The sequence below is a fragment of the Embiotoca jacksoni genome, unplaced genomic scaffold (assembly GCF_022577435.1).
Source record: "Embiotoca jacksoni isolate LCO1_2020_lvr unplaced genomic scaffold, fEmbJac1.0.p SCAF_33, whole genome shotgun sequence".
Lineage (NCBI taxonomy): Eukaryota > Metazoa > Chordata > Actinopteri > Embiotocidae > Embiotoca > Embiotoca jacksoni.
The window spans coordinates 577,005-589,694 of NW_027185385.1; the positions used below are offsets into that span (position 1 = coordinate 577,005).

The 12,690-nt window shown below is 51.5% G+C and overlaps 1 protein-coding gene across 3 annotated transcripts in view; it reads right to left on the reverse strand.

Moving 5' to 3' along the window:
* tex14 (testis expressed 14, intercellular bridge forming factor) overlaps nt 1-12,690 on the reverse strand; it is a 72,918-nt gene that overhangs the window by 42,048 nt on the left and 18,180 nt on the right. For all 3 annotated transcript variants that reach the window (XM_069165023.1, XM_069165022.1, XM_069165024.1), the window contains exons 5-10: nt 11,492-11,570; nt 10,892-11,019; nt 9,569-9,664; nt 6,831-6,954; nt 5,666-5,844; nt 3,400-3,551 (exon numbers count right to left, since the gene is read on the reverse strand). In XM_069165023.1, the coding sequence (XP_069021124.1) occupies nt 3,400-3,551; nt 5,666-5,844; nt 6,831-6,954; nt 9,569-9,664; nt 10,892-11,019; nt 11,492-11,570 (758 nt within the window). The remainder of the gene's footprint in view (nt 1-3,399; nt 3,552-5,665; nt 5,845-6,830; nt 6,955-9,568; nt 9,665-10,891; nt 11,020-11,491; nt 11,571-12,690) is intronic.

Sequence of the window (12,690 nt, forward strand, 5' to 3'; positions counted from 1 at the left end):
GAGGGTGGAAGGAGGGCGGTGTGAAGGCGGTATGAAGGCGGTGTGAGGGCGGTATGAAGGCGGAAGGAGGGCGGTGTGAAGGCGGTATGAAGGCGGTGTGAGGGCGGTATGAAGGCGGTGTGAGGGCGGAAGTAGGGCGGTGTGAAGGCGGAAGGAGGGCGGTGTGAAGGCGGTATGAAGGCGGTGTGAGGGCGGAAGGAGGGCGGTGTGAAGGCGGTATGAAGGCGGTGTGAGGGCGGAAGTAGGGCGGTGTGAAGGCGGTGTGAGGGCGGAAGGAGGGCGGTGTGAAGGCGGAAGGAGGGAGGAGTAAAGGCGGTGTGAGGGCGGAAGGAGGGCGGTGTGAAGGCGGTATGAAGGCGGAAGGAGGGCGGTGTGAAGGCGGTGTGAGGGCGGAAGGAGGGCGGTGTGAAGGCGGAAGGAGGGCGGTGTGAAGGCGGTGTGAGGGTGGAAGGAGGGCGGTGTGAAGGCGGTATGAAGGCGGTGTGAGGGCGGTATGAAGGCGGAAGGAGGGCGGTGTGAAGGCGGTGTGAGGGCGGAAGGAGGGCGGTGTGAAGGCGGAAGGAGGGCGGTGTGAAGGCGGTGTGAGGGTGGAAGGAGGGCGGTGTGAAGGCGGTATGAAGGCGGTGTGAGGGCGGTATGAAGGCGGAAGGAGGGCGGTGTGAAGGCGGTATGAAGGCGGTGTGAGGGCGGTATGAAGGCGGTGTGAGGGCGGAAGTAGGGCGGTGTGAAGGCGGAAGGAGGGCGGTGTGAAGGCGGTATGAAGGCGGTGTGAGGGCGGAAGGAGGGCGGTGTGAAGGCGGTATGAAGGCGGTGTGAGGGCGGAAGTAGGGCGGTGTGAAGGCGGTGTGAGGGCGGAAGGAGGGCGGTGTGAAGGCGGAAGGAGGGAGGAGTAAAGGCGGTGTGAGGGCGGAAGGAGGGCGGTGTGAAGGCGGTATGAAGGCGGAAGGAGGGCGGTGTGAAGGCGGTATGAAGGCGGTGTGAGGGCGGTATGAAGGCGGTGTGAGGGCGGTATGAAGGCGGTGTGAGGGCGGAAGTAGGGCGGTGTGAAGGCGGTGTGAGGGCGGAAGGAGGGCGGTGTGAAGGCGGTGTGAAGGTGGTATGAAGGCGGAAGGAGGGCGGTGTGAAGGCGGTGTGAAGGTGGTATGAAGGCGGAAGGAGGGCGGTGTGAAGGCGGTGTGAAGGCGGTATGAAGGCGGAAGGAGGGCGGTGTGAAGGCGGTGTGAAGGCGGTATGGAGGCGGAAGGAGGGCGGTATGAAGGCGGTGTGAAGGTGGTATGAAGGCGGTGTGAAGGCGGAAGGAGGGCGGTGTGAAGGCGGTGTGAAGGTGGTATGAAGGCGGAAGGAGGGCGGTGTGAAGGCGGTGTGAAGGCGGTATGGAGGCGGAAGGAGGGCGGTATGAAGGCGGTGTGAAGGTGGTATGAAGGCGGAAGGAGGGCGGTGTGAAGGCGGTGTGAAGGTGGTATGAAGGCGGAAGGAGGGCGGTGTGAAGGTGGTGTGAAGGTGGTATGAAGGCGGTGTGAAGGCGGAAGGAGGGCGGTGTGAAGGCGGTGTGAAGGTGGTATGAAGGCGGAAGGAGGGCGGTGTGAAGGCGGTGTGAAGGCGGTATGGAGGCGGAAGGAGGGCGGTGTGAAGGCGGTGTGAAGGTGGTATGAAGGCGGAAGGAGGGCGGTGTGAAGGCGGTGTGAAGGTGGTATGAAGGCGGAAGGAGGGCGGTGTGAAGGCGGTGTGAAGGTGGTATGAAGGCGGTGTGAAGGTGGTATGAAGGCGGTGTGAAGGCGGTGTGAAGGCGGTATGGAGGCGGAAGGAGGGCGGTATGAAGGCGGAAGGAGGGCGGTGTGAAGGCGGTGTGAAGGCGGTATGAAGGCGGTGTGAGGGCGGTATGAAGGCGGTGTGAGGGCGGTGTGAGGGCGGTGTGAAGGCGGTGTGAGGGCGGTATGAAGGCGGTGTGAGGGCGGTGTGAAGGCGGTGTGAGGGCGGTGTGAGGGCGGTATGAAGGCGGTGTGAGGGCGGTGTGAAAGTGCTACGAGGGCGGCATGAAGGCGGCATGAAGGCGGTGTGAGGGCGGTATGAAGGCGGTGTGAGGGCGGTGTGAGGGCGGTGTGAAGGCGGTGTGAGGGCGGTGTGAGGGCGGTGTGAGGGCGGTATGAAGGCGGTGTGAGGGCGGTGTGAAAGTGCTACGAGGGCGGCATGAAGGCGGCATGAAGGCGGTATGAAGGCGGTATGAAGGCGGTGTGAGGGCGGTGTGAGGGCGGTATGAAGGCGGTGTGAGGGCGGTGTGAAGGCGGTGTGAGGGCGGTGTGAGGGCGGCGTGAAGGCGGTGTGAGGGCGGTGTGAAAGTGCTACGAGGGCGGCATGAAGGCGGCATGAAGGCGGTGTGAGGGCGGTATGAAGGCGGTGTGAGGGCGGTGTGAGGGCGGCGTGAAGGCGGTGTGAGGGCGGTGTGAGGGCGGTGTGAAGGCGGTGTGAGGGCGGTATGAAGGCGGTATGAGGGCGGTATGAAGGCGGTGTGAGGGCGGTGTGAGGGCGGTATGAAGGCGGAAGGAGGGCGGTGTGAAGGCGGTGTGAGGGCGGTATGAAGGCGGTGTGAGGGCGGTATGAAGGCGGTGTGAGGGCGGTATGAAGGCGGTGTGAGGGCGGTATGAAGGCGGTATGAGGGCGGTATGAAGGCGGTGTGAGGGCGGTATGAAGGCGGTATGAAGGCGGTATGAAGGCGGTGTGAGGGCGGTATGAAGGCGGTGTGAGGGCGGTATGAGGGCGGTATGAAGGCGGTATGAGGGTGGCATGAAGGCGGTGTGAGGGCGGTATGAAGGCGGTATGAGGGCGGTATGAAGGCGGTGTGAGGGCGGTATGAAGGCGGTATGAGGGCGGTATGAAGGCGGTATGAGGGCGGTATGAAGGCGGTATGAGGGCGGTATGAAGGCGGTATGAGGGCGGTATGAAGGCGGTGTGAGGGCGGTATGAAGGCGGTGTGAGGGCGGTATGAGGGCGGTATGAAGGCGGTATGAGGGTGGCATGAAGGCGGTGTGAGGGCGGTATGAAGGCGGTATGAGGGCGGTATGAAGGCGGTGTGAGGGCGGTATGAAGGCGGTATGAGGGTGGCATGAAGGCGGTGTGAGGGCGGTATGAAGGCGGTATGAGGGCGGTATGAAGGCGGTGTGAGGGCGGTATGAGGGCGGTATGAAGGCGGTATGAGGGCGGTATGAAGGCGGTGTGAGGGCGGTATGAGGGCGGTATGAAGGCGGTATGAGGGTGGCATGAAGGCGGTGTGAGGGCGGTATGAAGGCGGTATGAGGGCGGTATGAAGGCGGTGTGAGGGCGGTATGAAGGCGGTGTGAGGGCGGTATGAAGGCGGTATGAGGGCGGTATGAAGGCGGTATGAGGGCGGTATGAAGGCGGTACCTGTGTAGAGCTCCTGGATCACAGCACACAGACTGTAGATATCAGCCCTCTGTGAGCAGGGTCCCCTCCTGATGACCTCTGGAGCAGCCCATCTGTAAAGGCTGGGGGGGAGGACTGGGTACAGGCTGGGTTTCACACTCGCATCTTTACTGCTGGACATAAACACACACATGAAGAATAGAGTTACAACAAAGAGAGCACTAAAGATAATTTTCATACTCAACTGCCAGGAAATATTTAGTTTTACTGCATCACATCTGAGGAGTTGACCATTTCATCCACTTTCATCTTCCTGATAAATATTTATATTTTTGTCACCACATTTCACTCTTTATACCAACATGGGGATTTTGTTTAAACTTCCTGGTTCGGTATCGACCCCATAAATCTAGTATCGGCTGGGCTCCACTTATTTTCATTACTGTTTGAAAACATTTTCTGAAGTAATAATTTTCTTTATGTGAAGTGTTGTCATCTTCGTCAGGTCCCATACACATCAGATACTTCTGAACACATTAAGAACAGATTATGTAAATACTTAAAATTAGAAACAATAGTTTAAAAGCTCTGATAGGCATTAATACACTGCTCCAAAAAAATAAAGGGACCACTTAAACACCTCAACGTAACTCCAATCAATCCCACTTCTGTGAAATCAACGTGTCCAGTTTGGATCAACACTGATTGAGGATCAGTTTCACCTGCTGTTGTACAAATGGAACAAACAGGTGGAAATGAGGCAATTATCAAGACAACCCTATAAAGGAACGGTTCTGCAGGTGGTGACCACAGACCGTTTCTCTGTCCTCGTCCTTTCTGGATGATCGTTGGTCCCTTTTGCATTTTGCCAGTGTCCTCACCACTAGAGGGAGCATGAGGTGTCTCCAACCCACAGAAGTTGTTCAGGTAGTGCAGCTCATCCAGGATGGCACATCAATGCACGCTGTGGCAAGAAGGTTTGCTGTGTCTGTCAGCACAGTGTCAAGAGGACGGAGGACATACCGGGAGACGGGCCGGTCCACCAGGAGACGTGGAGGGGGCCGTAGGAGGACAACAACCCGGCAGCGGGACCGCTATCTGCTCCTTTGTGCAAGGAGGAGCAGGAGGAGCGCTGCCAGAGCCCTACAAAATGACCTCCAGCAGGCCACTAATGTGCATGTTTCTGCTCAAACTGTCAGAAACAGACTCCATGAGGGCGGTACGAGGACCCGACGTCCACAAGTGGGGACTGTGCTCACAGCCCAACACCGTGCGGGGCGACCGGACTTTACCGGAGAACACCGAGATCGGCAGCTTCTCCGTCGGCGTCCTGTGGTCTTCACGGATGAGAGCAGGTTCCCACTGAGCACATGTGACAGACGTGACGGAGTCTGGAGACGCCGTGGAGAACGTTCTGCTGCCTGCAACGTCCTCCAGCGGGACCGGTTCGGCGGCGGGTCAGCGACGGTCTGGGGAGGCGTTTCTTCGGAGGGCAGCGCAGCCCTCCGTGTCCTAGCCAGAGGTACCCTGACTGCCATCAGGTCCCGGGATGAGATCCTCAGACCCGTTGAAGACCATCTGCTGGTGCAGCGGGTCCTGGGTTCTTCTGATGCAGGACAATGCTCGGCCTCATGTGGCTGGAGTGTGTCAGCAGTTCCTGCACGATGAAGGCATCGATGCTCCGGACCGGCCCGCCCGTCCCCCAGACCTGAATCCAATCCAGCACATCCGGGACATCGTGTCTCGTTCCGTCCTCCGACGCCACGTCCACCGCAGACTGTCCGGGTGTGGACCGATGCTTTGATCCAGGTCTGGGAGGAGATCCCTCAGGAGAACATCCGTGGTCTCATCAGGAGCATGCCCAGGCGTTGTAGGGAGTGATACAGGCACGTGGAGGACACACACACTACTGAGACTCATTTGGACTTGTCTTCAGGAATCTCCACAGAAGTTGGATCAGCCTGTGATCTGATTTTTCCACTTTTATTTGGAGTATGATTCTGAATCCAGACCTCCATGGATAATGATTCTGATTTCCATTGATCATTCTGATGTTATTTTGTTCTCAACACATTCCACTATGTAATGAATCAAGATTTTAAATGGAATATTTCATTCATTGAGATCGAGGATGTGTTGTTTAAGTGTTCCCTTTATTTTGTGGAGCAGTGTAGATACAGGAATTATTTTAAATCACATTCAATTTGAAGCACTTTATGAATGAAAGTTTAGTCTGTACATGCAGGTTGAAGTGGTGGTGAAGGTGTGTAGAGCTGGGACCAGCTACCTGAGGACCATGAAGCCCAGCCCAGTTAGTTTGGCGACGGTGAGCTCTGTAAGGACCACGCTGTGGGAGGACAGGCCTCTCATCACCAGGCCGGCTGAGTGGAGGTACCGAAGACCTTCACACACCTGCAGCACCACAGACAGCAGCCATCTTTCCCCGAGCACGGGGAACTCTGCACGCTGCAGGGACCGCAGACAACAACACACACCAACACTGGTCACTGTCCAGTGTGAAAGGATCAACGGTTGGTGTGTTACAACCGCCGAAGGCCTGAACTGTGAAAACCCCGAGAATACTGGACGGATTCAAAGTGGTTAACAGCAGTAAGAAATACAACACTGGAGGGAAGTTAGTGAAGCAAACGAAGGAATGCGACAGTTTCCCTTATGCTTAGTAAAAGCTATTCAGGAAATGTGTCTCTAAATAAATACATACATATATATATCCATCCATCCATTATCTATACCCGCTTTATCCTGAAGAGGGTCCCGGTGGGGGCAGAGCCTATCCCAGCTCACTTTGGGCGAAGGCAGGGTTCACCTGGACAGATCACCAGTCCATCACAGGGACAACAGAGAGACAGACGGAAACAAAGACCATTCACGCTCTCATTCACACCTCAGGGACATTTGTAGAACCACCAGTTAACCTGAGGTTCATGTTTCTGGATGGTGGGAGGAAGCTGGAGAACCGAGAGAACCCACGCAGGCACACGGAGAACATGCAGACTCACAGAAAAACACAAGTTGCTACGACTTGTAAATGACTGACGTGCCTGTTTCCAACTGATCTCATGTCCCACTAGTTGAGCATGTTGTCATGTTTCCTTTCAGCGAACAGCTGAGGCTGCTGGGAAGGTTTCACACATATTGGTCATAAGCTGAAGCGTAGTTTTGGATAAACTGAGATTTAACTGACGATGGCACAAGAAGAAAAACTGAGTTGTTACAATTTAAGGTACTAATGGATTGTTTTTAACTGCTGTCAGTCGGGGTCACTTTGATAAGGACCTGAATACTTCCTCCACCAAAAGTAGAACCATGCCAATTAACGAGGCTAAAAGCCAACATAAGATATGTTCCAGCAAACCTTCAGTTCAATCCCTGCTGGCCCACATCAATTATATATATATATGTGTGTGTGTGTGTGTGTGTGTCTTTGGTACCCTGTTGTGCAGCAGGTTGTGCAGTGTGCCGATGTTGACTGGCTCAAACACCAAACTGGTCCTCTGGAGGTTGTTTGATAAGCTCACTGCCATCAGCTGCAGCAGCTGTGGGTGGAACAGCTGACTGTGTGGAGGAGAACACACACACACACATACACACACACCAAAAAAATTAATCACAATTCATCAAGCAGAAAGCAATAATGTGCAGCTCGCAAAGGCTAGCAGAATAAGGCTAGCAGAATAAGGCTAGCAGAATAAGGCTAGCAGGCCAAAGCACAGAAGGACATCAGCCTCCAGAAGATGTTCAGACATTGCTAAAAACAGTGCTCCAGATCTGCAGGTCCATCAGTGCTCAGCTGGTTCTCTTTGGCAGCAGACCAGTTTGACCCTGGAGGAACTATTCATGGTGCTCAACTCAACAAAATTACCAAGTTTATTAAACCACTATAACCACTGTGCAACACGTATTTTTAGCTTTTATACAGACATAAAACCGTATTAAACAAATGTGAAATATTCCAGCTGGAAATACAGATATTTACTGAGATGAAGTATTAACTGTTTGTTGGAACAGCAGGTTGTCTCAAGTTGGGACAGTGAATTATGTTCTGATATACACTAACCGGCCACTTTATTAGGTACACCTGTTCAACTGCTCGTTAATGCAAATATCTGATCAGCCAATCACATGGCAGCAGCTCAATGCATTGAGGCATGAAGACACGATGAAGACGAGCTGATGAAGGTCAAACGGAGCATCAGAACAGGAAGAAAGGTGATTTCAGTGATTTGAAGGTGGCAGGTTGTTGGAGCCAGACGGGCTGGTCTGAGTATTCACTAACTGATGATCTACTGATGAACAACCATCTCTAGCTTTACAGAGAACGGTCCGACAAAGAGAAAATATCCAGGGAGCTGCAGTTCTCTGATGCCTCGTTGATGCCAGAGGTCAGAGGTCAGAGGAGGTCAGCCAGACTGGTTGGAGATGATAGAAAGGAAACAGTAACTCCAATAAGCACTCGTTCCAACCGAGAAGATCTGAACAACACGTGGAAGCTTGAAGCAGACGGACTCCAGCAGCAGAAGACCACCGGGTCCTCCTGTCAGCTAACAACAGCAAACTGAGGCTGGATTCACACCGGCTCATTGGACAGGAGAAGATCGGAGTAACGTCTCCGTCTGATGAGTCTGGATTTCTGCTGCCACATTCAGATGGTTGTCAGAGTTTGGCATCAACGACATGAAAGTGTGGATCCATCCTACCTTGTATCAGCAGTACAGGCTAGTGGTGGTGGTGGTGGTGGTGGTGGTGTGATGGTGATGGTGGTGTGATGGTGGTGTGATGGTGATGTGATGGTGGTGGTGGGGTGGTGGTGTGGTGGTGGTGTGGTGATGTGATGGTGGAGTGATGGTGGTGTGATGGTGGTGGTGTGATGGTGATGTGATGGTGTGATGGTGATGTGATGGTGGTGGTGTGGTGGTGGTGGAGTGATGGTGGTGGTGGTGTGATGGTGGTGTAATGGTGGTGGTGTGGTGGTGTGATGGTGGTAGTGTGATGGTGATGGTGGTGTGATGGTGGTGTGATGGTGATGTGATGGTGGTGGTGTGGTGATGGTGATGTGATGGTGGTGGTGTGATGGTGGTGTGGTGGTGGTGTGATGGTGATGGTGGTGTGATGGTGGTGGTGTGATGGTGGTGTGATGGTGGTGGTGGTGTGATGGTGGTGTGGTGGTGGTATGATGGTGGTGGTGTGATGGTGATGTGATGGTGGCGGTGGTGGTGTGATGGTGGTGGTGTGGTGGTGGTGGAGTGATGGTGGTGGTGGTGTGATGGTGATGTGATGGTGGTGGTGTGATGGTGGTGGTGTGGTGGTGTGATGGTGGTGGTGTGACGGTGGTGTGATGGTGATGGTGGTGTGATGGTGGTGGTGGTAGTGGGGGGATGGTGGTGTGATGGTGGTGTGATGGTGATGTGATGGTGGTGGTGGTGTGATGGTGATGGTGGTGTGATGGTGGTGGTGGTAGTGGGGGGATGGTGGTGTGATGGTGGTGTGATGGTGATGTGATGGTGGTGGTGGTGTGATGGTGGTAGTGGGGGGATGGTGGTGTGATGGTGGTGTGGTGATGTGGTGTTGGTGTGATGGTGGTGGTGGTGTGATGGTGGTGGTGTGATGGTGGTGGTTTGATATTTTCTTGTCCCACTTTGGGTCCTTCGTACCAGCTGAGCATCATGTAAACACCACAGCCTACCCAAGTATTGCTGCTGACCGTGTCCGTCCCTTTATGTCCTCAGTGGACCGTCTCCTGATGGCTGCTTCCAGCAGGATAACGCACCACGTCACAAAGATCAAATCATCTCAAACTGGTTTCTGGAACATGACGATGAGTTCACTGGACTCCAACGGCCTCCACGGTCACATCTCCATCTAATAGAAGCTTTGGGATGTGGTGCAACGGGAGATTCACATCACGGATGTGCAGCTGATAAATCTGCAGCACCTGTGATGTCATCATGTGAATATGGAGCGAAACCTCTGAGGAATGTTTCCAGCAGCTCGTTGAATCTACGACACCAAGAATTAAGAATTAAAGCAGTTCTGAAGGCAAAAGGGTCCAACGGTACCAACAAGGTGTACCTAATAAAGTGGCTGGTGAGTGTATATAAAGTGTTACTTTGGCTAAAATCCCTCCTGTCAGACCTGTGAGCTCCTCCGCTGACTTCCTGTTGTGTCTCACCTGCAGTAGTGTTGTTCTAGCAGCAGCAGGTCCCACCAGGTTGTGATACCCTCCCTCATAGTTTTTACCGTCACTCTGGAGCCTCTCCAGCTGGACCTGAAACACAGTGTGGGCATCAACGCAATAAAGTCTCTCTGAGTTATAGATAATGTGGACATATTACTGTATATCTGATCCCATTGGGCTCATCACACGGTTGTTTTAGTGCAGATAACATGTAACCATGAAGAAGTGTCTCGCTGAAGTCCTGAGCATTAACCCTGCTGTGGTATGATGTCACCAGATGGAGGAGGCAGGTCCAGCTCGAGGTTTTCATGCAGCCCGTGTGTGCCGAGTCCAACAAAAATACAAAAAGGTCCATCAAAGCAGTTCAAACAACGTCTAGGAAAACATTAAAAAAATATTTAAAAAACTGAGTTGATACATGAAACCTATCACAAACTTACAGAGTAATGAGGAGACACGTCTTCTATACTCGATGCTCAACCGGCTCCTGTGTCTTCAACAACGTTACTGACACAAAGACATTGGGATCGGGCCGATGGACTCACCGATGGCCGACAGTGACAGATGTGTTTAGGAAGTTACGAAGAGTCTAACACTTAAAATGTTAAAGAAAGGTTTGGTGCTCAGCCCTTCTCCCTCTGTTGCTCTCCCTGTCCCAGCAGACACATCGTCAGGGAGACATTCGGATCAACTCTGTACATCATCCATCAGTCCAGGCCCACTGATACAGTTCTGGTGGACGTCTAAGGCGGGTTCAGTATCTGGATGTCTGAGTAGGACCCTGTTGGATGTCCACCAGACGTTAAACGGACTTCTTTTGGACGTGTCCGTGTTCAGTGGGGTGCTTCCATGCCTGGAACTCTTGTTGTCCCCATGTCCCCCACCTCTCCACTGAAGCAACACACTCCCTGCGGCCCCGATGTGGGGGGGCACACAGCAGCTGGTGAGGGTGTCCTACAGGGGAGGGACCCTCAGCACGGTGCTGCAGCTTCACCTGACCTCCCTCCATACCCAACTCATTATTACTATCTTTATGTTTGAACATGGTTTATCAGAGCTTCAGATGATTTACTGTTTACTCCTTCAGAAAGCTGTCAGCTGTGATCTGTCCACTGTATCAAGCATGAAACAGAAATGTGGTTTGTTGTTGACAGAGTCAGTATTTTCTACTAGTAGAGATGATTTACAAGTAAACCTCTTTATCACATGTTTCTAACCAGGTTATTCAATGATCCAGCTGACAGGCCTCCTTGCATGATTCAAGGTTTTCTATTTCTGAAGACAGTAATTTCATAATTCCTCCTGTGACGGCCTTACTTGGTCATGGAGGTCAAAGGGCCACAGGTGAAGGAGAGGTGCTGGTCAGCCGGGGTCAGGTCAGCCTCTCTGATGAGGGGAACAGATGCTGGAACAGCCAACGCATGGCATGATGTCCTCACACACACCTGGATACACACACAACACTCAGGCTGCTGGTTTGACATAGTCGAGGCAGCAGCGAAAATGTGATGTCATAACACAGCATTTCTAGCACAAACACAGCGTTTAATATGTATATACAATAATGTTGAAGATCTTTATTCCTTCCTGAGAAAGTAAAATTATGTTCAGCAGCGTTTGGATGTGTAACAATATGTAATATATGATGGTGATTCATGGAGTTGAGATGCTTCATCCTGGACCACAGCGCTGGACCTGCAGACCAGACGACCCGCTACCAGAACCACTTACACACTAACAACTGCTCTCTGCACCATGTTTCATCACATTTCATTTGGACAACAGGGACTGAAACACTGCTGCAAAGTGTTGTTCAACTTGTAGTGATCCTACATTTACATCTTTACTCCCCAAGTCTGACTGGACTCACAGCCATGACTAAACTATCACCTGCTGTTTATGGAGTCATATACATACCTTCCCAAAGCCTGAACACTGGGCTGAGAGACAGGAACACCTGCCGCTGGGCCTCTTATTCACCTGCATGTCAATCCCACTGGACAGAAACACATCCATAATCATCCACCATCCATCATCATCCATCAACCATCAACCATCCATCATCATCATCCATCCATCAACCATCAACCATCCATCATCATCATCCATCCATCATCATCATCCATCCATCAACCATCATCATCCATCAACCATCCATCATCCATCATCATATATGACCTTTATTTAACCAGGTAAAATCAATTGAGAACTAATTCTCATTTACAATGATGACCTGTCAGCACAGTCCACACAGTGACACAAACAGCACAGATACAAAACAGTATGACAAACACATGAGGAAAAGGCTAAAGACAACATGGGTAAATGAATAAACACTATGTACCAAAATAAACAATAAAATTAAGAAAAATAAATAAATAAAATGATCATCCATCACCATCATCCATCAACCATCCATCATCATCATCCATCAACCATTAATCATCATCATCCATCAACCATCCATCATCATCCATCAAACATCCATCAACCATCATCAACCATAATCCATTATCAACCATCATCATCCATCATCAACCATAATCCATCATCAACCTTCATCATCTATCATCATCCATCATTCCCAATCATCATCCATCATTCCCATTCATCATCTATCATCATCCATCATTCCCAATCATCATCCATCATAAACCATCATCAACCATCATTTATCATCATCCATCATCAACCATCATCAACCATCATCTATCATCATCTATCATCATCATCCATCATCATCAACCATCATCAACCATCATCATCCATCATCTATCATCATCCATCCATCATCATCCATCCATCATCATCCATCAACCATCATCTATCATCATCCATCCATCATCATCCATCATCAACCATCATTTATCATCATCCATCAACCATCCATCATCATCATCCATTATCATCTGTTGGACTCTCTGTTAGACTCCATATTATACTCTATTAGACTCTATTAGAATCTCTATTAGAGTCTCTATTAGACTGTTAGACTCTCTATTATACTCTCTGTTAGACTCTGTTACTCTTTGTTAGACTCTCTGTTAGACTCTATTAGACTCTGTTAAACTCTGTTAGACTCTCGGCCTCTCTATTAGACTCTGTTAGACTTTCTA